At 42.0% G+C, this 25,523-nt stretch overlaps 1 protein-coding gene across 3 annotated transcripts in view; it reads right to left on the minus strand.

The window, feature by feature from the left end:
• Positions 1–25,523, minus strand: part of LOC115472985 — a 130,897-nt gene that overhangs the window by 82,864 nt on the left and 22,510 nt on the right. For 2 of the 3 annotated variants that reach the window (XM_030207553.1, XM_030207551.1), the window contains exon 2: positions 19,472–19,543. In XM_030207553.1, the coding sequence (XP_030063413.1) occupies positions 19,472–19,486 (15 nt within the window). In that variant the 5' untranslated portion in view covers positions 19,487–19,543. Of the gene's footprint in view, positions 1–18,365; positions 18,434–19,471; positions 19,544–25,523 lie in introns of those variants that run through there. The other variant, XM_030207552.1, reaches the window with a different exon arrangement.

Consider the following 25,523-nt stretch of genomic DNA (forward strand, 5'->3'; position numbering starts at 1 on the left):
CTATAGGAATATTGTAGGCACATACATGGTTAACGCGCGTTAAAAATGATAATGCTGCTTAGTAAACAGGGCCCAAAGTGTCTAGCCCTATTTGAGGCTCTGGGGCAAGGGCTACCTTTGGTGGCCCTTGTCACCCAAAATAAAAATGTTCAAGACTAGTGTTCTTCACATCCTGTAGACTCACCACACAAACAAAAGCCCATCTTGATTTAAACAAGGTGTCTAGCAGTGGAAGGACTGGGTGTGCTATTCCTGAGGTGATGGTCACGATTTGAATATTTTTATTTGAAGTTAAGAAGACAGGTTGCCTGCTCTGGCCAGTCCAGGGACCTCTTCTGGGTCCTGCCTAATGATGTAACTTACTGTTTCCTTGTAGGCAGGATGCAACAGAGACAGCCTGTATTAATCAGTGCCTGCTACAGCCCCTGAGCAACAACACAGACACCCTCATCGTCCCCGTCTCATCTGCCCGCAACCTCGGTGTCATCTTCGACTCCTCCCTCTCCTTCTCTGCGCATATCCAGCAGATAGCCAAGACCTGTCGCTTCTTCCTCTATAACATTAGCAAAATCCGCCCTTTCCTCTCTGAGCACACCACCCGAACTCTCATCCACTCTCTCATTACCTCTCGCCTTGACTACTGCAACCTACTCCTCACTGGTCCCCCACTTAGCCACCTATTCCCCCTTCAGTCCGTTCAGAACTCTGCTGCATGTCTTATCTTCCGCCTGAACCGATACACTCATACCACCCCCCCTCCTCAAGTCACTTCATTGGCTTCCGATCAGGTACCGCATTCAATTCAAGCTTCTGCTACTAACCTACAAATGTACTCGATCTGCAGCCCCTCCTTACCTCTCAACCCTCATCTCCCCTTACGTTCCTACCCGTAACCTCCGCTTTCAAGACAAATCCCTCCTTTCAGTACCCTTCTCCACCACCGCTAACTCCAGGCTCTGCCCTTTCTGCCTCGCCTCACCCCACGCGTGGAACAAACTCCCCGAGCCCATACGCCAGGCCCCCTCCCTGCCCATCTTCAAATCTCTGCTTAAAACCCACCTCTTCAACGTCGCCTTCGGCACCTAACCTCTACACCTCTACCCAGGAAATCTAGTCTGCTCAACTTGACATTTCGTTCTTTAGATTGTAAGCTCCTTTGAGCAGGGACCGTCCTTCTTTGTTTATTTTGTACAGCGCTGCGTAACCCTAGTAGCGCTCTAGAAATGTTAAGTAGTAGTAAGTAGTAGTAGTAGTAGTACTGTCTAGCTGACACCACCTGGCGCCTATTTTATAAAAGTCTGCTTCCCCTGCGATGAAAACCTGGCTACGCCTCTGGTGGCCGGTTCAAATCCCACTGCTGCTCCTTGTGATCTTGGGCAAGTCACTTAACCCTCCATTGCCTCAGGTACAAACTTAGATTGTGAGCCCTCCTGGGACAGAGAAATATCCAGAGTACCTGAATGTAACTCACCTTGAGCTACTATTGAAAAAGGTGTGAGCAAAATCTAAATAAATACATGGCTAGACTTTCTGAATCAGCCCCTCTGTATGAGAGGGCTCACGCAATAAAGCCAATCACTCAGAAGATGCTACTTCTATAGCCTCAACTTATGCTCTACCTGGATTGTAAATGTGTGTTAAAAATTCTTGGATCAATTCTGTGACTAATACAGAATAAGGCCTTTCCAGGAAAGGAAAAGAAAACAAAACCCATTCACCAGACACCTATGTTCTAAAGTACACTACTTTCTAAGACTTCCGCCCAGACAGTAATTCAAATTTGTTTATATAAAGAACCAATAGAAACGCATCATGCAAAACAATAAAAAAAAGTCCCATTTCTAAGAATCCTTAGGCAGAAATAGAGTACATATAGCCCTAAGCAAAAGCTCCACAAGTTTGAGTAATTCAGTCATACAATGAGTTAATGAGATCAAGTTGGAATATCTGAAGCTTGGCAGCTCTGTTTGGGCTGCACTGCAGGCCTCTGGCCAGTAACCTGGTGTCAGCTGCTAGGGGGGAGAGGAGGGGGGGAGGAATGAGGAGGAAGATGATCTCCAATGTAATCAATTTTTACTTGTCATTCCTTAAGAAACTTTTCTTATGTTTAATAATGGACCATACAGGATTATGCCTAGAAACGTGTTCACTTGTTCACATCTAAGGAATCTATAAAAAGGCAGTTTCGCATCTTACTGGAAAAAAATCAAATCAGACAAATAAATGGTTGAGTAGCTATGAATGGCTGAATTTCACCAGAAGCTGTGAGTCCTCTCTAAAGAAAAAGCTCTCTTCCCTTGTGGAATAAAAAGCCTCTAAGAGCCACCCCCTTTGTTAGGAAAGCTTGCTGCAGTCCACCCTGTTGAATGTCTTGATTGATTTATCCAAGGTAACCCCATCCCTTCTTTGGAAAGCCTATGAAAGAAAGCAGCTTTCTCTGCCAGTGTTACAGTAGAACTTCCAGCAATCCCTGCCTTAGAAGAAATTCAGGTTTAGTGGTTTCTTTCTCAGAGAAAATGCAGCCCTGCAGTTCTAGGTCTGGACACTGCTGATCAAAATTTTCACACCTCAACTGCAGTAGATAAATGGAATGGCCTCCTAGGGAGACCGGTGGAAGGAAGGGGGTAAAAAACACAAAACAGAATTTTAAAAAAAAAACCTGGAAGCAGCATTAAGGATCTCTAGCTGTATGCAGAAAGAGGAACAAATCAACATGGCTGCAGCAAAAGCCATGCCTACTTCAACTGCTTAGCTCTACAATCCCTATCTATCCCTCATAGAGGGCCTCCGTCTCCACCAACTACACTGGGACACTATTCAAAGCATCCACTACCCTTTCTGTAAAGAAATATTTCCTTAGGCTACTCCTGAGTTTACCCCCTTTCACCCTGATCATATGACTCCTCAAACTACAGCCCTCTTTTTGTGGAAAAGAGGCCTGCCTCCTGGGCATTTATACCTTGGAAGTAGAAGCCTAGTGGTTAGTGCAGCAGACTTTGATCCTGGGGAACTGGGTTCAATTCCCACTGCAGCTCCTTGTGACCCTGGGCAAGCCACTTAACCCTCCATTCCCCCAAGTACCTGTATATACTATGTAAACCGCTTTGAATGTAGTTGAAAAACCACAGAAAGGTGGTATATCAAGTTCCATTACCTTTCCCCTTCCCTTATCATATCTCTACTATTTCACCCTTCTACTGACGTATACATATTTAGATCTCTAATTCTGTCCCTATATGCTTCATGATGTAGACCACTAACCATTTTAGTTACTGCTCTCTCAACTGGCTCCATATTATTTTGAAGGTGCAGTCTTTAAAATTGCACACAATACTCTAAAACAGAGGTTCTCAACCCGGTCCTCGTGGGACACACCTAGCCAGTCAGGTTTTCAGTCTACCCACAATGAATATGCATGAGATAAATGTGCATACCATAGAAGTAGGGAAAGCAAATCTCATGCATACTCATTGTGGGTATCCTGAAAAACTGAATGGCTAGGTGTGTCCCAAGGACTAGGTTGAGAACCCCTGCTCTAAAAGGAGACATCGCCTCCTGGTTTTCCTGCTAGCCATTCTTCCCCTACATGCATAAGCATCCTTCTGGCTTTTGCCATTACTTTAACCACTTGTTTGGTCCCCTTAAGATCAGATATGATCACCCCACAAACGCTGCTCTTTAAGGCACAGAACTTCACCCCCTTATACTGTGCCACTCCCTTGGGTTATTGCAACCCTAAGGCATGAGAATGCATTTCTGTTAAGTATTAAATCTAGATCATTCCTTGAGCTTTACTAGATTTCCCACACAGTCCAGGGTGTTTTCCCTGTTGTAAATTTTGCCATCATCAGCAATAAGGCAGTGTGATCCCAACATTCTTGCAGTATAGTTTCCAAATGCTGTTGTACACTGCACCAAGGACTGATCCCTGTGGCACACCACTGGTAACATTCCCTTCCTCCAAGTAAACCCCATTTACCAATACCCTTCATTGCCTCCCCCTCAAATCAGTTTGACCCAGTCACTTTAGGACCCATTTTATTTATGATAGCATAGGTGCCCCGTATAAGAGGCTTGGGGAGGCCCAGCTGTGACCTTCCCCGCCTGCCTCCTCCTCCAAATGTAGCTCCAACTCGAGTCCCGCTGAATTCTGCTGCCGCCGCTTCTGTTGAGCAGCGGCAGGAACAAGCACTGCACTGAACCGCTGCCACCGCTTCTCTCCACAGCCAGCATAAGAACAAAAAGCGCGGGGCCGCAGCAGACTTCAGGCATGCGCTGTCGGCTCTGCCGTCCTCTGCTCCCACTGATGTCAATTTCCTGTTCGGGGGCAGAGGACCGGCAGAGCCAACAGAGCGTGAAAGAGAAGGAAAAGATAATGTGGCAACACCACTTGGATTTTTATTATTGCATGCACTGCATAGAAAAAAAGAACACACAACTGGGTCCAAAGCATAGTTTTCCAGCGCACCCCACTCATGTCACACCCTGCCAGCCCAAGCTAAGTACTGTTTTTGGTCTATTGGACGATGTTTCTGCTTGCAATTTTTATATTAGACCACCAGTATAATTAGATTTTCAAGCGTGATTCAGGCAGGAAGGGAGGGCTGACGGTGCGATGATGCAGGAAGTGGTGTTGTGTTCATAAAGCTGGCCTATAGCTTCATTCACGCACCCAGTTTCTGAGCACTGTTCAATTACATCTATACAGCTTTATTGTTTTACACTTATCACATAAGTTATTTAGTCACCATAGGCAGAGACATAATAGGTTTCTATATTTTTGTATTTATCAAATATTTGGAGAAACCTTATAGTTTATAGGTCCCCAGACTTACTTCACTCTTGATTCACTGAAGCAGTCAGTCTTTCCCTTAAAATGTGGCTTAAAACTTCCAATTAAAACTCAAAGATAAAATAAAATCTATTGAAACATTAGAGCAAAGGCACGACCAACAGCAGAGCAAGCTGGTACCAGAATATCACCTGAATGCTTGTTGTACCATTTATTGTTAACACTTGTACACACACCAGTACAATGGGTGTCTTATTCCACACTGGCACAGCTGCCAGTGTGGTAACATAGCTGAGGCATTAGCATATCCAATGAAGGTACTATGATGAAGGAGTCAAATATAATAATGATGAAATTAGAAGTACAGTAAAGTCTTGATTGTGTGATGTAAATGGGACAAAGCCATTGTCGGACAAGTGAAAAGCCAAATACGGAAAACAACGGCAACCCCTAAAAAATGCAGGGAAAATATACTTTATGCATAAAGAACAGGCACGGGGTATCCATATTTAAAATACATATTGTTTATTAACACAAATCAGTAGTGTGTGAAGCCAGAAAACAGGAAGAAGACCTGTATACTTAATAGCAATGCAATGACGTCACCGGAAGAAGGGGGGGGGTCTGTCGGATATGCTAGATGGTCGGTTAATCAAGACTGTACTGTATTGTTTTTTGCTTGTGTTCTTTAGGTCCTTTAATCCTTTTATCTATTAACATAAGAACTAGATATAAAATATGCCATTGAGACCTCCCTACTAACCAGTTTGACATACCCAACCAATTCATATCTGAGAAAGGCACTGAAATAAAATAGAGAGCCTGTTATGTGCTACTTGTGACCCTATACATTTCTGAGCAAAAACAATCAATAGTACACTTATGAAGACACCTGATCTGCCACAGATACAAACATCCCTTGGATTCCAAAAGACAATACACATACAGAACAAGCCAATACCCTAAGCCTGACTGTCAGACAGTAACATTTATCAAGAATAATTAAGGCAGAAGAGATTCTATAAAGTAACCAGAAAGGCCAAGCTCACTATACTGGAGCAAAAATCCCAGTGGGTTTGGCTGAGATATTGCATGTCATTAAAATGAAAGGTAAGGTACAGGGAGAATACGAGACTGAATAACAATTGCTCACTGCAGATAACCTGGCTTGTCATGAAAGTCCATGCTGTAATGAAATCAGTTTGGAAGTCAAAGCTTAAAATCTCTTGCAAGCAGAGGATTTGCTGAAAACGCTTAAAAAAAAAAAACAGCCTTCAAAGGAATAAAACAGACAACCTGTAATAAATGAGGGTCCCCATTGTACACTGTATCTCTCTGCCTCCGTATTAAAAAGATAGTCAATCCTCTGTAGATCTGAAAATAATCCACGTCTGACATTGTAAAACACAGCACGAAAACAGAGAGAAATGTGACGGAGAACGACCGCCAGGTTTATCTAGTCTAACCATCTTTTTCTGCTGCAATTCTGCAGACCATATTTAATCCCTGGCTTTATCCTGTAAGAAAGAGAGGGATACTTTTGATCTGTTACATAGCAATCAACCCAACAATTCCACTAGTATACTGGCAACACATCAAGCACTCACTCACTCGTGATCCATCCTAGATGTAGCCGGTGAATTCCCAAACACAACTTAATACTGGATCTCCTGTGAAACCTGGGAACTTAAATATGTATACCCTAGGAGCGGGGGGGGGGGGGAGGGATGTATGAGAGACATGCTTCAGTAAGATATAAGCTACGTCCAAGAAACAAGCAATTTTCTGTGTAAATAAAGCTCTGAATCCAATCACAAAAATTCCAACACCAGATCACCACTAACACCAATAGATAACCTAACTTCCCAACTCAGCAGTGCTTGTATGTGAATGAGGGAAAAGTCTCGACTGCTACGGCAACATTCAAAAATTTTTATTTGTTTAATTGCACGTAGAAAAAGTCATCACAGACTGAAAAACCCTCAATAATTTTTTCAATTAATGCTTTCAATTTAATAGTTCATATCCTTTTAAAAATAAACATTCAATGTCTTCAAAAAACGCAAGTCAATCAATTACACTTATCTTGCCATGTTGTCCTCCAAATAATGCGCTGATTCCTACGGTCCCGTTTCGATTGTCTTCATCAGGGAACCAAGCAGCACAGAGGTCTCAACAACATTGGTGCTTCATCTTCGTCGCAAACACCAAATTGTACAACGTTTGCAATGAAGATGAAGCACCAATGTTGTTGAGACCTCTGTGCTGCTTGGTTCCCTGACGAAGACAATCGAAACGGGACCGTAGGAATCAGCGCATTATTTGGAGGACAACATGGCAAGATAAGTGTAATCGATTGACTTGTGTTTTTTTGAAGAGATTGAATGTTTATTTTTAAAGGGATATGAACTATTAAATTGAAAGCATTAATTGAAAAAATTGAAAAAAACATTAATTGAAAAAATTGAAAAAATTATTGAGGGTTTTTCAGTCTGTGATGACTTTTTCTACGTGCAATTAAACAAATAAAAATTTTTGAATGTTGCCGTAGCAGTTGAGACTTTTCCCTCGTTCACATACAAGCACTGCTGAGCTGGGAAGTTAAATAAAGCTCTAACATATGTGGTCAAGGTAGAAGGCTAAAATGCCCTAAGGATATCTTTATTCATAGAAAGGGTTGACTCCGGAGAAAACCTTGGGGTGTTGGTGTCTGAGGATCTAAAGGTGAAGAAACAATGCGGCAAGGCGACGGCCATGGCCAGAAGGATGTTAGGCTGCGTAGAGAGAGGCATAACCAGCAGGTGTAGATGCCCCTCTACAAGTCGTTGGTGAGGCCCCACTTGGAGTATTGTGTTCAGTTTTGGAGGCCGTATCTTGCTAAAGATGTAAAAAGACTGGAAGCGATGCAAAGAAAAGCTACAAAAATGGTATCGGATTTGCGTTGCAAACTGTACGAGGAGAGACTTGCTAACCTGAACATGTATACCTTAGAGGAAAGGAGACACAGGGGTGACATGATACAGATGTTCAAATATTTGAAAGGTATTAATCCACAAATGAACCTTTTTCGGAGACGGGAAGAGAGTAGAACTAGAGGACATGAATTGAGGTTGAAGGGGGGCAGACTCAGGAAAGATGTCAGGAAGTATTTCTTCACGGAGAGGGTGGTGAACGCTTGGAATGCCCTCCCGCGGGAGGTGGTGGAGATGAAAACGGTAATGGAATTCAAACATGTGTGGGATAAACACAAAGGAATCCTGTTTAGAAGGAATGGTTCTGCGGAATCTTAGCCGAGATTGAGTGGCGACGCCGGTAATTGGGAAACAAAATGGGAGCTGGGCAGACTTCTACGGTCTATGCCCTGATTGTGACTGAATAGATAGGGATGGGCTGGAGTGTAAATTTTTAAGAGGCTTCGACGTTAGCTCCAGAACTTAGTACAAGAACAGTGCTGGGTCTGTGCCCTGAGAAAGGCAAGGACAAATCAAACTCTGGTATACATATAAAGTATAACATACCATGTAAATGAGTTTATCTTGTTGGGCAGACTGGATGGACTGTACAGGTCTTTATCTGCCGTCATTTACTATATTACTATGGGTCTAATATAAATTATCAGAGTTATGACAACCTTAGATGAAGTTATTAAAAAATGTTTTGAAATATTGTTTTAAATAAATGTGCATTCAGAACCAGTTGCCCATTGAAGGAGAGGCAGCCAACTATCCCATTATCACACACCACAGTCCCAAAGTCCACATGCGATGATGGTTGGCTGCCTCTCCTTTGATGGGCACATGGTTCTGAGCAAATAATCATTTTTAAAACATTAAAAAATGTTTTTAAATAACTTAAATAATCTAAGGTTTGTCATAACCCTGATAATTTATATTGGATATTAAATCAAGTCGGGTATATTAATAAATATATTGCTCCATCAGTTGTTTTCACAGAAAGGGTGAGACAACTGAGCAGCTTCTCAATGTAGGCAAAACCAGTATTCAAATTCAAGAAAATCAGGGGATGCATACAGTAGAGCCTTAGCTGTGTGGCCAAAGGCAAGAACATAAAGTATATTATTTTCTGCCATGTGTGCGTTTCCAATTTTATTATAGAAATGCCTAGAAAAAATCCAGAGGAGCAAAAAGTTCCATTACTAACCCTAAACTAACACCTTCAGACATAAAAGAGATTTTGCCTTTCTGAACAGCTTTTCATACATATCTTAGCTGGTTTCCCAAAGCCATTCATGCAATTTTTGAGCCTTCTTGCCTTTTAATCTTTCATCATGCCATTGGTTTGGAACCCATGTAAGGCTGCTGGTATTCTTCATAAGCCTCAAGCAGGGCTCAACAAATCCTGGACACCAGATCACCATGGCACCTAGAAATTGAACTCTGGCACTCATGATTTTGTGCCCTCATTAGTTTTGAGAGACTTTTTTTTTCCAGACATTCTGCCAGTGCAGCCACAAATACAAGTCTTCCTCTGTGCTACGTAACTCAGCTCAAGTCTGAACCACACAGTGCAGAACACTCACACTAATCTCAACAGTCTCAGAGTCTTGGCCAACAGACAGAAAGGAGATAGCAAAAGCTAGAAGGATGTTTGGGTGCTTAGGAAGTGGAAAGACCAGCAAGAAAAAGGAAGTGATAATGCCTCAGGAAGTGATAATGCCTCTGTATAAAACTTGCACAGATCTCGTTTAGAATATTGTGTACAGTTCTGGAGACCGCACCTTCAAAAAGAAACAGGATGGAGTCTGTCCAGAGGGCAGCTACTAACATGATCAGTGGTCTTCACTGTAAAGCATATGGGGAAAGACTTAAAGATCTTAATATATATACTTTGGAAGAAAGGGAGATATTATAGAGACAATTAAAATATTTTCATTGCATAAATGCAGAGGTGGCAAGTCTTTCAATTGAAAGGAAGCTCTGGAATGAGGAGGCATAGGATGAAGGTGAAAGGGGAGAGACTCAGCAGTAACCTGAGGAAATACTCCACGGAAAGGGAGGTGAATTTATGGAATGACCTCCTGGAGGAAATGAAGACTGTATTTGATTTCAAGAAAGCTTGGGACAAATTCATAGGCTGGTACCCAGTCAAAATAGCCCCGTCAAAGAAAAGCACCAAACAAAAAAAAGCTCCTGACATAATAGTGTCTGAAATAACAGCCACTGTAAAAACAGCCTGACCACAATATAGCCGTTGACAAATTAGCCCCCTGACAAAAGCGCCCGATTAGGTTGCCCAGAATATGGCACTGCATTTTTTTCTAGGGGGCTATTTTGTCTAGGGGCTATTTTGTGGGAGGGGCCATTTTGTCAAGGGCTATTTTGTTAGGGTTTTTTGTCACGGCTATTTTGTCAAAGCTATTATGTGGGGGGGCCACATAGGCTCTATAAAGGAGAGGAAGGGATAATAGATGTCATGGATGGGCAGACTACATAGGCCATATGGTCTTTATCTGCCTTCATCTTTTTATGTTTGTATCAGTAGCTCAGGAGTTTACACACTGCACAACGAATTTCCAGCAAGTCGCACTGTGCAAAGGAGGACTGGTATTTGCAGAAGTGGTGGTGCAGAAGCACCTGAACAGTAAAGGTGGATATACCATAAGAGAATGGAGCGAGAAGCAAAAAGGAAGGAAAAAGAAAACAGAGGGACTGGCACAAAAAGTATTAGAGGAAGAAAAGAAGAAAGGAACAGAAAATGGAAAGATTAGAAGCATGAAAAAGGTAAGAAAACTGGGAGAAGAGAAGAATAAAAAAATACGGAAGGGAAAGGGAAATGGGACTTGATATACTGCCTTTCTGAGGTTTTTGCAACTATATTCAAAGCAGTTTACATATATTCGGGTACTTATTTTTTGTACCAGGGGCAATGGAGGGTTAAGTGACTTGCCCAGAGTCACAAGGAGCTGCAGTGGGAATCGAACTCAGTTCCTCAGGATCCAAGTCCACTGCACTAACCACTAGGCTACTCCTCCACAAAAGAAAAACAGGGAAGCAAAGACCTACTTTTCCTGGCACCCGCTTACCGAGTGTATGGGAGAAGGGGAGAGGAAGAGAAATGGAAACTAGGAAGACAAACTATGAGGTGAACAGGGCAGAGGAGAGATGAGATGGATGGACTTGAAACAGGGCAACTGAAAAAAGTGACTCAACGAAGGGATGAGAGGGAAGGAGAACAAATTAAGAGGTATAAAAGAGGAAGAATGGGGCAATGAGAAAGAGGGGCACAACAGGGGTGATGAGTGAAAGGAGGGAAGACTTCTGGAAACTGTGCTACAACTACATCAAAGAGGTTAAAACTACTTTTGGTACATTACTGAGGAGGGGGGGATTAATTGGTTTGCTGCTAACAGAATGCTTAGAGAAGAGGGGCTTTTGTTTTCTGTTACTGCTATGTAGTGGCACATTAAAAAAAACTAAATTTACTAAACCTCCTTCACCCATAGGCATGCAATCAGGCCCAAAAAGTGGAAGGAAGAATCTGACCTTGGATCTGTGAAAGATGACAAAATGCATGCCCAACTAATGAGTGGAGTGACTCATGATTCTGTGATTAAGACATTCTCCACAGACTTCACAATTACTCACACCCACCAAGAATGTTTTTAAAAAATGTTGGAGGAGTTCCATCCTCTGTGCACCCTCACCAAAATTTTCAGCATCATGGGACCTATTCTTTGGAATGCCCTGCTTTTACTTCTTTCTGGAATGTTGCTTTCAAAAATTCAAGGAAGCTCTGAAGACATTTCTATTTCAGTACACCTATGGTATATAGTGTAGTTAGCCAACCTTGGCCATCTTTGCTTTTCACCCATCACACAGTAGGGTAATTGGCCTGCACCTCTTTTCTCTATTCTCCTTTCCTATTCACAGTGCTTTTTTTGTGCCGGTATGCAACGGTACGGTGTACCGGCACCTTTTTCCTCTTCCCCCCCCCCCATCCCCCACCCAGGCGAGTTCTGACCCTTCTTTCACTCCCTACTTACTTGTCTTTGATGTCAACTCACAGTGCAGGCAGCGATTGAGAGAGCCTGTCAGCATTGGAGCTTCCCTCTGCGAGTCCCGCCTATGTTACAACTTCCTGTTTCCGCATAGGCGGGACTCGCAGAGAGAAGCCTCAATCGCTGTCTGCACCGTTCGTTCGCGCTGCCAGCGGTCCCACACTTTGAGGGCCTGTAGTCTTTCACCTCACAGGTGCCCAAGGTGTGGGGGAAGCGTGTGACAAGCGACTGGGGATAGCGCGAATCGAGCGGGTGCAGGCCTTCACTGCCACAGGAAGGCTGCGTGCTCAACTGCAGGCCCCAAGATACTGACGAGCAGGTAAAATTAAAAATATATACATAAGTACAAAAGAGTGTAGGGTCTGTACTGTTCACGACCTCGGCCTGCCGCTTGTTTGTTCATCTGCAACAGCAAAGAGAAGTCAGCTTTCCTGAGATTCATATTATTGTCCTTTAGCGTTCACTTGTGGTTTTTGGCAATCGAGGATGCCGCATTTCTAAATTTGAAGGCTATTTTAGACCCTAGAGTATACATAATTTTGTGTTGAAAGGTAGATGGATTGTTCTCAGCTCATGCCTTCATTATTTTGAAAACTTTTTTTTCTTTCTTTTTTAGTAAGCTATTGTACTTATGCTTTTAGTGTTTTGTTTCTGAATTGGTATCAGAATGACATGTAGTTGACTACAGTTTACACAACAAAAAGTATTTATTTATGACATTGGGTTTGAGTTGTTCTAGTTTAGTGTGTTAGTAAATTTCCATTTTAATGTATAGAAAAGTTAACAAAAGTGGTATTTGATTTGTGGATGGGAGACATGTCCTCTTTATAATCTACAATGAACATTTCTATTAAAGCTGTATCCCAAAGAGCTTTATAGAGACACACACACACACACACACACACACGCCACTGCAAAAAAGCTTTTATGTGATGATGGCTAAGTGCACTGCTTTTAGCATAAAGATAATGTCAAACCTTTGTTCTCCAATGTAGTAAACTAGTCATATGCAAATTTAAAGCACATAGAACTTGTGCACTAATCAGGGCATGCATACAGGATGCATGCACAAGTTTCTGTGCCTATGTCAGAGCAAAAAAAAAGTGCATATGCTGGGATAGAAACATGGTGGCCAATTAAGGCCAAATGGCCCATTTCAGTCTGTCCATCCACAGCATCCCCTGTCTCGTCTCACAAAGAAATCCCATGTGCCTGCCCCACACTTTCTTGAATTCGACCACAATATAACCTTGTATTTGATCTTTTGAAAAACCGACTCACTAATCTACTCTTTGTTCTCCTAAGTCACGTTATTTTTTTCTCCTATACTAGTATAATATTTTCATTGATGTCTGTTTATATGCGCCATGGCTAGAATAAGGGGTGTGACTAATGTGGGTGTGGCTATAATAGGGGTGGAGCCATATGTGGTGACCTCGCCCATAATGAGTACCGGCACCTTTTTTTCTACAAAAAAAGCACTGCCTATTAATGATATAATTTCTTTTCATCTTTCCCCACCTTTTGGATTTCTGAATAGGCAGTATAACAAATATTAAACTTGAAAAAAAAGGAGCCCAAAGTGACTACTGACAGACCAGACCATTTCTCTCCTCTCAGTTCAGGGGAAATAAAATGGTATCATCACAGTCTTATGAGAATTATGGAAGATGAAGATGCTTAGAGCACCTGGGAGTGTGAGTGAGTGTGAACGAGAGATCTTTCAGTACCAAGCAATGCAGTTAGACAACAAGAAAATGTGCCAGAAAAATCAAAACCTTTCCCACTGTTCAGGATGCCAACTTTGATTAAATAGATTTTTTTTTCAAGCATACATGCCTCTGAATAGGTTACCTATACATATTGAGCTAGATTCTATATATCACACCTAAAAAAATTTTTTTTAAAGGAAAAATTGGCGCTGAAAAAAATACGCCTAGGCATACTTTATAGAACACACCTAAATTTCTGCATAGTTTATAGAATCTTTTCATGCGACTAACTTGCGGGTAGTTACCCCAAGTAAACTTGGTGTAAATGTTGACACCTAAATTAGGTGCGGACCAGGTGTATTCTATAACAACGCGCATAGATTTTAGAAACGCCCACGACCCGCCCATTCCACGGCCATGCCTCCTTTTCAACTATATGACTTAGAATTTACTTGCATCATATTACATAATACGCTTCACAGTTGTATGCAAATTCTAATTAATGCCAATTAGTGTCAATAATTGTTAAATAGCAATTATTGGTGCTGACTGGCTTGTTAACTAATTAAATTGCGCACACAAATCCAGAATATGACCAGATTTGCAAACGCAACATTAAGTTGCACTATATAGAATCTGGAGGATTATGTCCTATAAATTCCAGAAGGAAGCAGTCTAACCAAAGGAAGTACTATATACAGCATTAGCAATAAATTTGAGAGATTGAGATCATACGCCATGCATCCTAGCTAAGAAATAAGGTTCATTAATGTCATGGGATACACAGTAGTAAAGGGGCCTTTTATCAATTTGCTGTAAAAGGGGCCCTGCACTAACAGCAAGGGCCGTTTTTGCCGCGCGCTGAGGCCCTTTTTACCACAGTGGATAAAAAGGGCCAAAAAAAGAAATGGCCATGTGGTAAGATTTAACTTACAGTGTGGCCATGTGTGTGTGAGGGGGTGGGGGGAGCACTTACTGCCACCTAAGATTACCGCCAGGTTAGTGCCTACGCAAATATTTTTTGACTATTTCTGCTTGCATCAGAAATTCCACGTACTTAATGCAGTTAAGAAGAGCGCAGGCGCTGGCGTCCTTTGCCGGTTAGCCCTGTGAGACTTTGATGTTCCACCCTGGAGTATTAGGTGGAGAGGAAACGAGTTCTAAAACTGTTGAGTCTTTGTTCTCCTGATGACGCATTTCTGCGCGAAACACAGCTTGTGTTGAGGACAACAGAATGAAAGAACAACAGGATCAGTTGAGAGAGGACATGAGTGTGGACTAAGGATTTAAAAAAAACTTTTTAAACACTGTTTGGGACACTTGATAGAACACTAACTGCGGTGGACGGTTGTTAGAAGAAAAAAGGAAAAAGAAAAGATAAGTACTATGTTTAACCTGTCTTCACATCAAAGGGGTTTTTTTGTGATTGAAGATATATTTTTGTTTTAGGTAGAAAGGCAGGTTCATAGTGCTATGATGTTGTAATGACCGATCATTACTATTGGCGATCTAGCCGGAGTAGTACGGTATCACTGAGCACTATCTTTTAAATATTAGTGAATGTTTGTGAACAAAGTTTTTGGGTGAAGATAATAGCAGATTAAAAATTTTTAAAAACACTTTCTAAAGTGTTGTGGCTTAAGGTAATTGGACAGTGACACACAATGCCCAGTTACCGCCGGGTTAGTGCAGGAGCCCTTACCGCCACCTCAATGGGTGGCAGTAAGGGCTCCCTCCTCCCAAAATGGCCACACGGCAAGTGCTTTACTTGCCGCTTGGTCACTTCCTGTAGGAAAGCAACACTTCCCTTTTACTAGCTGCAGTAAAAGGGGGCCATGGCGTGCGTAAAAAACACGAGCTGACGCCGACACAGGCCCTCTTTTGCCGCAGCTTGGTGAAAGAGATCCAAAAGTAAAATCCCATTTCTCTCACTGACACTCCTTGTGACTTTGGGCACATCACATCATCCTCCACTTCTCTCAGATGTAAGTTTACTAAGGTTTACTGAGTATTTACTAGAGGCTTTCTTCCACTGTGTGCTCTATGGGAAAAATGCTTAGTAAACAAGGTTCTATGATCCTACCCTAGTATACCTTAACTGTTGTAGTCCGCCTTGAACTAACTTTGGAAAGTCAGACTAAAAATACAAAGAATTGCAGAAATGCTTAACAGAGTCTACTCTCAGAAACAGCCTTTTGTTACCCACAGTACATGTGTATAAGTTTATTCAGCTCAAGCAGAGGCATTTTCTGTATTTATGAAAATGTACAGTCTGCCAATCTAGAAGAAAACTCCACACCCTCCACAGATTACATTGCAACATAAAAAGCTAAAATATAAATACAATTCACAAACCACCAGAGAATAACTAGTAGAGGTGAAAAATGCCAGGGTATCGCCCTTGGGCTCTGGCCTGGACTATGCTATGCCGTTGAGGTTTAATGTTGAAGGAGGCTTATACAGGGATGATGCAACCATTTCTCCACAAAATATTTTTGTAACAGCATGACCAAAGAATTTTCAGCTGTGGATTTTCTCCCCTAATGCAGGTTTTAGATGCCAGACAATGCCTAATGTCAATACTGGGGTGGGATTATGTAATTTTGCTACCTTATTGTTTCGTTGCAAAACAGGACATCGTGCATAACTACAGACATAGCCTTAGCTTGTGAAATACAACAAACACAGCTCATCCATTTTCCCAGCCCACGTTAACTCTCACCCTTTAATCTCATATCCATCTCCCCCTGGGGTGTCCAAAAGTCACCTTAACAAACAGGCTTAAATCATGCCTAAATACCTGAATCTAAGTGTGGAGGGGCATAAAAAAAAAAACAGAATATACAGAGCTACTTTTTGCCTGAATGATGCCTGTTTGAAATGTTCACAACCAAGAGCCACCCTAAGTCACATGTTTGGCACTGCCCGCAAATTCTTTTATCTTGGAATCTTTTTGTGAACATCTTTTCTGTCTGTGGGGGTGCCCGATGGAGACCTGGTCCTCGGTTACTTTTTGATATATTCTTCTTACGCACCTTAAAACTCAAGGGCTTTTTTAAACGGGCAGTGTTAATGGGGGAAAAATGCATCTTGCAATGCTGATTGATGTCAGAGTCCCCCTCTTTGTCACACTAGAGGTCCCATAAGATAACTCTGGCCTCGTTAGAATGTCGCGGCATCCTGGACCTGAATTCTACTGTATCTGGGAGTCTTTCTTGAACTCTCTCACCCATATTGCACACAAGAGACTCAAATTCATGATTGTCTTACTCATGTATTCTGTAGCCTTGTTATACTGTTTTGTGGCATCTATTTTTCGGAGTATAACGGGATATATTTTGCCATTATTTGTGATGCCTATCTTAATACTTCTTTTCAATAAGAAAATGATTTGATCCCACCAAATATTTCATAGCACAGCACTTTAATCATTTTGTGAATTACTAGTATTGCACTGAGGTGGCCTATGGTCAAAGCTTACCGTACTAGCAACGTCTGATTTAAACTAGTTCTGGCCAGTCTAGTGATCACATTATTCAGCGTCTAATGCACAAAGGAGTTCTACACTATTCTTACCGTTTGGGGTAGCAGCTAACGATAATCCTATGCAAATGTGTTACAAAGAACTCATTAGTATTAAAATGAGCATTCTGAGCGATGCACAGAAAGGACCACCTACCTTTAACATGCTAACTTTTCTGTCAAGTCTGGAGCTGTCATTGTATGAGGGAGACTTCTGGGAGGAGCAGTCTGCTTGCATTTTTCAATAGCAAAAGCAGTCGTAGAGCAGAGAAACAGCTTGGGGGGGGGGCTTTCAGCAAGGAGATTTTTCAATAGCAAAAGTGTCAGAGAGTAGAGAAGAGCTTAGGGGTGGAGAAACAAGCAGACAGCCAATCGGCTGAGGAAAGCCTCTGTGATATCTGCTATAATATCAGCCGGGGAGGGGTGGAGAAACAAAAAGACAGCCAATTGGCTTGGGAAAGCCCCTATGATGTCAGCTGGGGGGGGGGGGCGCTTACAGCAAGGAGCAGAAGGAAGGCAAATAAGCTGGAGGAGGAAGGTGAAGCCAGCACCAGAGAACTGCAAGGGAAAGAAGATGGGGGGACAATGGAGCCAACAAGTACTGAAGGGGAAAGGGACCTGGGGTTCCTAGCCCATTATAAACCATAAAGCTGTATGTCTCTGTTGATCACCCCACCCCTCACCTATCCACACCCATCCTGTTAGAATATCAATGATAAGCTTTGATGTCCCCATGCATACCTCCGACCCACCCCCATCCTCCCACCCTGTCAGACTGTCATAGTAATGCTTGAATGTTTTCACTTATATACACTGTCAGCTAGCACATTTGCTTATTTCCGATCTGACGAAGAAGGGCAACCTTCGAAAGCTAATCAAGAAATGTATTAAGTTATGTCCAATAAAAAAGGTATCATCTTATTTTCTTTTCCATGTTTTATTTTGTTTGATTTCTATTGATAACCTGAAGGGGAAAGGAAAGAGTACACCAGCCCTAGCACATGCACTAAACAAGAACACTTATGAGAAACTTTGATGCAATTTTCTTTGAGCATTGCTCGTTATTTCAAAATCGGTAAGTTCCACAGAGGACCTAAACACACGTGGTTTTTAGTGGGGACTTTCATGCGTCGGGCCTCAAGTTCTCATGGGGGCCTAGTCAGGAGCTAATGGCAGTTCTACCTGACTGCATTGAGGACTTGGCACACTGGTACTTACAAAAAGGCTTGGATTTACACACAGGCTGACTAGGCCTTAGCCTAGGGCAGCAAATTCTATGACTGGCATCACTTTTGCCTGCTCACACACTATAATCCTTTACCTCTCCTGTCATCTCTCCCTCCAGGATCTCCAGTCATATGCCTGCCCTCTGATCCCTTCTTTCCTGCAGTCCCCACCTCCACCTCAGGCTCTAGACTCTGCAATACCAATCATCAGAAGACAGTGAGTCAGTCCACAAGAGCTGTCCCATAGTCTTCAGGCTTGTGTGTTAATTTCAGCAAGCTTCCAACATGTTTCCACTTGCTCTGCTGGTATTCTAAACACATTTCACATCAAATAATTAAGGTGAAAAAAAAAAACTTTTGTCTGAATAGCCTTTAACCATAAAACACTAAACGGTTCTGATCAAATTTCCAAAATAATCATGTCAGCTTTAAAACAAATTAGTAAGCAATGCACACAAATTGCAAGACCATATTAATAAAAAAAGGATTTGTTTATTTTCACTCTTGCAAATACATTAAAAAACTTCATCCATAAAAAAAAGGAATACATACAAATCAGAAAACCTTCCAACAGAGCTGTCTGAGTGCTAACTAAAGGCTGTCATACATAGGATAGACTTGGAACTTTATAAGAAATGAGTCAGTCTAGCAATCCAATTTGTAAAAACATGCCAGCTATGTCAAAATGCTTTAGGTCAAAGAGAAGATAGATTCAGATCAAGTTCCTGAAGGCAGAATACAAGCAAAGATGACTCCAAGATATGAAAATAAGGCACATGACAAACATTTTGGAGATAATCAACCACAGTAAGTATATTGGGTGTGTCACCTATGATAGAGAAAGGTAATGTGGCCAAGATATTGAGAAAATGCATCAATGTTTGCCTTGCACTGAAGTCAAAGGTAAGATGAAAAATGACCACCATGTTTGGTAGGGGAGGGGATTACTACAATAGACAAAGAAGAAAAAGTTTTACAAGATTTGGTCACCATTCGTGAATACACTGGAATGAAGTTAATATAACAACACTGATAACATGTGGAGTCACTTGTTCACAGGAGTAAGACATACTGGGGTAGTAGAAATTAGATACAGCTCTGCAGAACTGGAAAAAAAAAATCACATCTTCATATATAAGGTGTGATTTCTTTAAATATCGCACTGTACCGACATATATAATAAAGGGGAAAGAGTTCTTACCCTAATTCTCCTCATGGCTGCCACAATCTCCACACGACTGTTTGGTCTCGGTACATCCAAACTGCCAATGTACTTCGGGGGGAAGGGGGAGGACAGAAAAAGCAGACTTTAGTAAACTATAATTGACTTGATTCTGCTGGATGCATGCTTTATAGATAAAAGAATTGCTTAGCAGTTTGGTTATCCCATAGACACCTCAAATCCAATCTAAGGGCCTTCTTTACTAAGGCGTGTTAGTGTTTTTAACGTGCCTACAATTAGCACATGCGCTAACCATGTAGGCACCTATAGGGATATTGTAGGCTCCTACATGGTTAACGTGCGTTAAAAATGCCAACGCACCTATAACGTGGCTTAGTAATCAGGGCCCTAAGTGTGAAAAATAAATTCCACTTTATGTTTGAAGTTCAGGCTATTTTTTCTTTTCTTGCCAGAGAAAGGCCCAATATCACCATCATTTGACCAAGTTTATCTTTACAGTGGATGCCCCAAACTTAAAAACTTTTCATTATAACTAACACAAATATATCCACCTCTCCCCCATTCAAATGATAATGTGAGTAAAAGACTGGTGATATCACAGTTTGTGCTTATAACTAATGTTTTGCTTTCGGAATTACATACAGATATAGAACGTTAGCTTTCTTTATTATCAACAAAGTACCCAGACATCAGATCACCCCATCTTTCTTTTAGGTCAGACAAAAAGCAAAGGAAGACTTGGGCAAAACCCATCACCAAGCTTATTCTTCCCTCATTCCTCCATCTCTCCTCCTCCTCCTCCCCAACCCCTAAAAAGTAAGGTGTCAAGTATGCTAACATGAATTAGAAAGGGACAAGTTATTTCATGCACAATATTTAGGAATGAATGATGGCAATCTGTTCTAGATCAGCTTCAGGTGTCCTCTGCCAATGGACTCCTAAATACATGAAATTCAGGTCTGACATTTCAGCACTCAATTTTCTTCTGAGGTAGTTGCAGTTTCATGGATTTTATGTTTATTGTCAAGACATTTGTTGGAGGGGCTCCAAGAGGAAGCAGAATGCAGCCAGTAGTGTGTTAAAAAGGGTAAATGTTAGGGAGCATATTCCTCTGTATTAGCCAAGCTCCACTAGTTACCAGTTTTGAAGATAATCCAGTTTTAAGGCATTCTCATTAGTGTTTTAAGGTATTAGGAAAGGCAAGGCCAAAGCAGCTTATGGAGAAAGTAGGCTGGTATAACCTACTGTTCAAATAATGATAAGTTGCTGGTGATTTAGTTTGAATGTGGCTTGTTCAACTGAAGCATATGTTGCATCTTCTCTGCTGGCATTCCCAGGTTATGGAATAAGCTTCCTCGGACACTGTGGCAGTTTTCCATGCTGCTCACTTTTTGCTGCGGGTAGTTTCATGATTAATAATAAAGTTTCTATCCCATGCTATCCTACTATTCTAGGCGGATTATAATAAATATTGGTGCTCAGTTGGGGATTTAGGGTTGGGTTTATTGTGGGACTGTGTTTTATGCTTTATTTGTATGTCAACTGTAACCCGCCCTGGGACTTGTGAATGTATGTATCCATCCCATTCTAACACAATTCATTCCGGTTTCCTCCTCTCTAGAGCAATTTCAATAAAAATGCTTCATACTCATAACACACTTCACCCTTTCAAAAAAAAAAACTTTAGGTTTGTCCCCTCCCCACTTCCAGTCAGTATAGTAATTAGGAGTCTAACATCTATATATAGAATTTTGATAGAAAAGTGGACTAACACATCACTCTACTAAAGATAGAAAATATGAATGCAGAGGGAGCTTCAAAAAAAAACAAAAAAAAAACTTACTAACATGAAAAGCCAGATCTAGGAAATAAATTCCTCCACACTAACCAAACCTTTTACAAAGCCACACTAGTGGCAGCTGTTGCAGCAATGCCGACACAGGCCATTCAAAGTGAATGGGCTGTGTCGGCAATACCACATGGCTTTGTAAAGGGGGAGGGAAAGTTATTTGGGTGCATTTTGCTCACATCTGTATTAACCATTTGAAAATACAATACTAAATTCATTATCTCACACTGGGTAGGCTGCATAAGATGAATGCAAATATTCTGGATATCTGCTGGGGGTGGGGGGGATACATCATAAGGGCACATTCTTATACCGTTTTTGACATTTGTGGTGGGATTGTTTGTTTAGGACAAAGTTTCTACGGAAACTCAATCACAGCAACTGAGATCCATCAAACTTTTGGCTTGCTTCACTGGATTTCACACTCATGGCATTCCATCACAGCTGATCAGCCAGCAGCAGAAAATGTGTAAGACTTAACACATGGTGTTGCTGGATAGCAACACTTATTTGTTCATTTCTATTTAAAGAATGTTCCATAAAAAAAACAAAAAAAAAAACATAATACATATGTCTCCCCCTATCCGGAGACCATATTATCAGTTATACATCCAATCATTGACTTTTTTGATCTTTGTGAAATCCTCTTAAATCTCACCCCACACCCCCACCACCTATTGCCTTTTCTCTGAGGCCCAGATGATCAAAAGCCCTGCGCTGTTCCAAACAGCGCCCTAAAAATAGCGCCGGGACAGCGCAGGGCTTTTCTACATCGATGATCAAAGATAATGCATGCAAATCTAAGCAGCGCTATTATCTTTGATTATCATGTTTAAAGTGCGGGAGAATTGTGCCGAGCATGCGCTCAGCACAATCCTCCCGCACTTGTTTGACAGGTCTGGGCTGTCAAAAGCCCAAACCTGTCAAACAGCCTGCCCCGAGGCCCGAACGAGGCCCCCGCCCAAACCCCCAGAAAACGTCGTGGCCGCCGCCGGCCAAACCCTCTCCCACCCAGCGACGGGGGGGGGGGGGGGGCTGGAGGATCGGTGGGTCTCCAGCCCCCAAAACCCCCAGAAATCGTTGATCCATCGACGGGGGGGTGGGGGCTGGAGGTCCGGTGGGTCTCCAGCCCCCGAAACCCCCAGAAATCGTTGATCCATCGACGGGGGGGGGGGGGCTGGAGGTCCGGTGGACCTCCAGCCCACCCCAAATCCTCCCCCCAGCGTTGTCCTTAGAATCCCTGGTGGTCCGTGGTGTGCTGTGGTGTTGTGACACCCCCATGGATAGGCCTATCTGGATAATGCCACTGAATATCATTTCAGGTCATCTCAGCACTATCTGCATAGTACTAAGCAACCCGTGGTGGAGTTGGGGCAAAACTGAGAGTTACCCGATTAGCAGCAATATTCAGTTCACTATTTAGTTATCTGGATAGCACCATCTGTCAGCGCTGACCACTCTCCAGATACCAGCACTGAGTATCCAGATTTAGTTCAGCTGCAGTGGGCAGTATTTAAAAAGAGGTGCCCACCTTGGCTGAATATGGACCAGACAATAAGTGCATAAGATCAACTTCAAATAAAGGTGGTCAGCAAGTGAAGCCAGCTTCCTACAGTCTTCAACACAAGTCAAATGGTAGCTTGTAAAACAAAATGATCCCACAGTTGCATATAAAATTACAGAGGCTGCACCTTCAAAAGAATGTAAAACTAAATGAAGTTGGTCCAGAGGGCAGCTACTAAAGTGGTCAACCTTTAACTTGTGGAGAAAGACAAAGATCTAAGCATATACTGTACACACAACAGGAAAAGGAGAGATATCATCATATTTGATCATTAAAAATTAATAAATGCACAGGATGCAGGCCTCTCAATGGAAAAGAAGCTTTAAGTGAGCACAGTATAAGGAGGGGGTGGGGGACTGGCTGACTGAGGAGTAAATTTATGAAAATACTTCTTCTCAGGAAAGCTGAGGCACACATGGAACAGCTTCCCAGTAGAAGTGGTGGAGACAAGGACAACATCTACATTTATGAAAGCATGAGACAAGCACAGAGGACTTTTGAGGTGGCAGAAAGGATTGTAAGGCTGATCAAGTGCTGTGAATGATCAGACTAGAAGGACAATATGGTCTTATCTGCTGTCATGTTCTTTGCTTTCAAATAAGATTATACAAAAAAAATCAAAAACAGGTTTTATAATACAGACGAGGGGTACATCCTAGTACAGGAGACTTGAGTAAAGAGGAAAAAATCATTCTGGAACGAGAAAAAAAGTGAAGGCCATCTTGCAAAGCACCAAACTTTTAAAGTGCATGGATTCTCCCCTTCCTTTTCCACTTTGTTTGCAGGACACACTTTATATTTTGAATAAGGATGTGCACAAGGCAAAGATTTTGGGTTTGTTTGAGAGGATTTTTCCACGATTTTGGACCTTCTTTTCAGTTAGTTGTGCACATTAAGAAATTAAGCTGCAGTAATTGACAATGTTAAAAATCAATTTAAAACACACTAAAATTTAAAGTATGCTAACCAAACAATGTAGATCACTAGTTTGGAATTCTGAAGGTAAATGTACTGAAGGAAAAAAATGGCAGCAAAAAATGATTTTGCAGAACAACGCACAGGAAGATCAAAAACACCTTAAAATATGAGTGAAACCACCGAAGTTCCCACTAACTCTGAGAAAAAGCTTCAGTGTGTCTGCACTAAACAAAGACCATCCAACTAATGTGCTATGTTCATTAAGGCAGCATACTTTCTTTATTTATGTGTTCAGGCTGAACAGTTCTGGTGTCCACAATACTTTAAAAAATTAGGAAAAGCTAATGTGTTGTGAAACAAAAAACAGCCTTAACACAAAAACCACTAGAGCCTCATACATTATGGTAAGTTCCAGTAGCATGGAAAATAATAAAATAGTGCCCATGTGCTCTTTTCATCTCACACCCTGCTTACAACAAGTAAAATTTATTTATTTATTTCAGATCATTTATACCCCGCCTTTTGCCGCAGTTTTGCAGCCCCAAAGCGGCTTACAATGAACTAATTAAAATAAATACATTACAGTTACATTTCAGTAGTTAGGGCGGGAGAACAAGGTAAGAAGGGAAAGGTCAGGGAGGCAAAGATGAACGGCAGAAGTCAGGCGGGCCAAGAGGGATGATGAAAATCCAGGCTGACACGAATAGGTCTAGCAAGGCGATCCCCACTCGAGGACTGCAACAGGGCCCAGGTGGAACAAATAAAGCACTGAAGAACCAGCAACAGCATGCAGAGGCCGGACGAAGCTGGAGGGAGGCATCCACTGCGACAGAGTCAGCAGAGCAGGACACAAGATGGCGGACCAAACGGTCATCCTCCGCAGCTTTGTCTTAAAATGTATTCATTTCATAACAGGTTTCCAGTGGAGTGGAGGAGTGGCCTAGTGGTTAGGGTGGTGGACTTTGGTCCTGGGGAACTGAGGACCTGAGTTCGATTCCCACTTCAGGCACAGGCAGCTCCTTGTGACTCTGGGCAAGTCACCTAATCCTCCATTACCCCATGTAAGCCGCATTGAGCCTGCCATGAGTGGGAAAGCGCGGGGTACAAATGTAACAAAAAAAAATGAGTCTGACAGCTATATTTTGCATAGTCTGATAAAAGCGTTGCAAAACAAGATGGCGGTGAAGAAGACCATGACCACCCCCACCTGTCTCCGTCGAGCTGACAAATGACAAAAGAGTTCCGAAACAGACTGTGAAACATATACTGCTAAGGTTTTGAGCCCCACCTTTTTTTCTGTTGGTCATAAGCTTACCTCTAGGGCAAAGGACAAAGCTGATGCACTCTTGCTCACATTCTATTATTCATAACTTAGAAATAGAATGTGAGCAAGAGTGCATCAGCTTTGTCCTTTGCCCTAGAGGTAAGACACTTGTTTTATTGGCCAAAAATTACAGTACAAAGCAAGAGGTGGCATTTCAAGTCAAAGTTTTGGAGCAGGTACTTCTTAAGCCAGGCTGGCAGGAGTACTGGGTAGAGAATGACACGGAGATGGTGACCGGCAGTAACTGCGGAGATGGGGACAGGGCCAAACTTTGTCCCCATGTCACTTTCTACTTTGAAACCTGTTATTGAACTGGACCGTTATTTATGTTTGATTGATGCAGACAACAATATTTTTCTTTTTTGGAAAAACAAGCAAACATGTTGGCCACAGCTTGCAAAATTTGTATGGGGGA

The sequence above is a fragment of the Microcaecilia unicolor genome, chromosome 6 (assembly GCF_901765095.1).
Source record: "Microcaecilia unicolor chromosome 6, aMicUni1.1, whole genome shotgun sequence".
NCBI classification, from domain to species: Eukaryota; Metazoa; Chordata; class Amphibia; order Gymnophiona; family Siphonopidae; genus Microcaecilia; species Microcaecilia unicolor.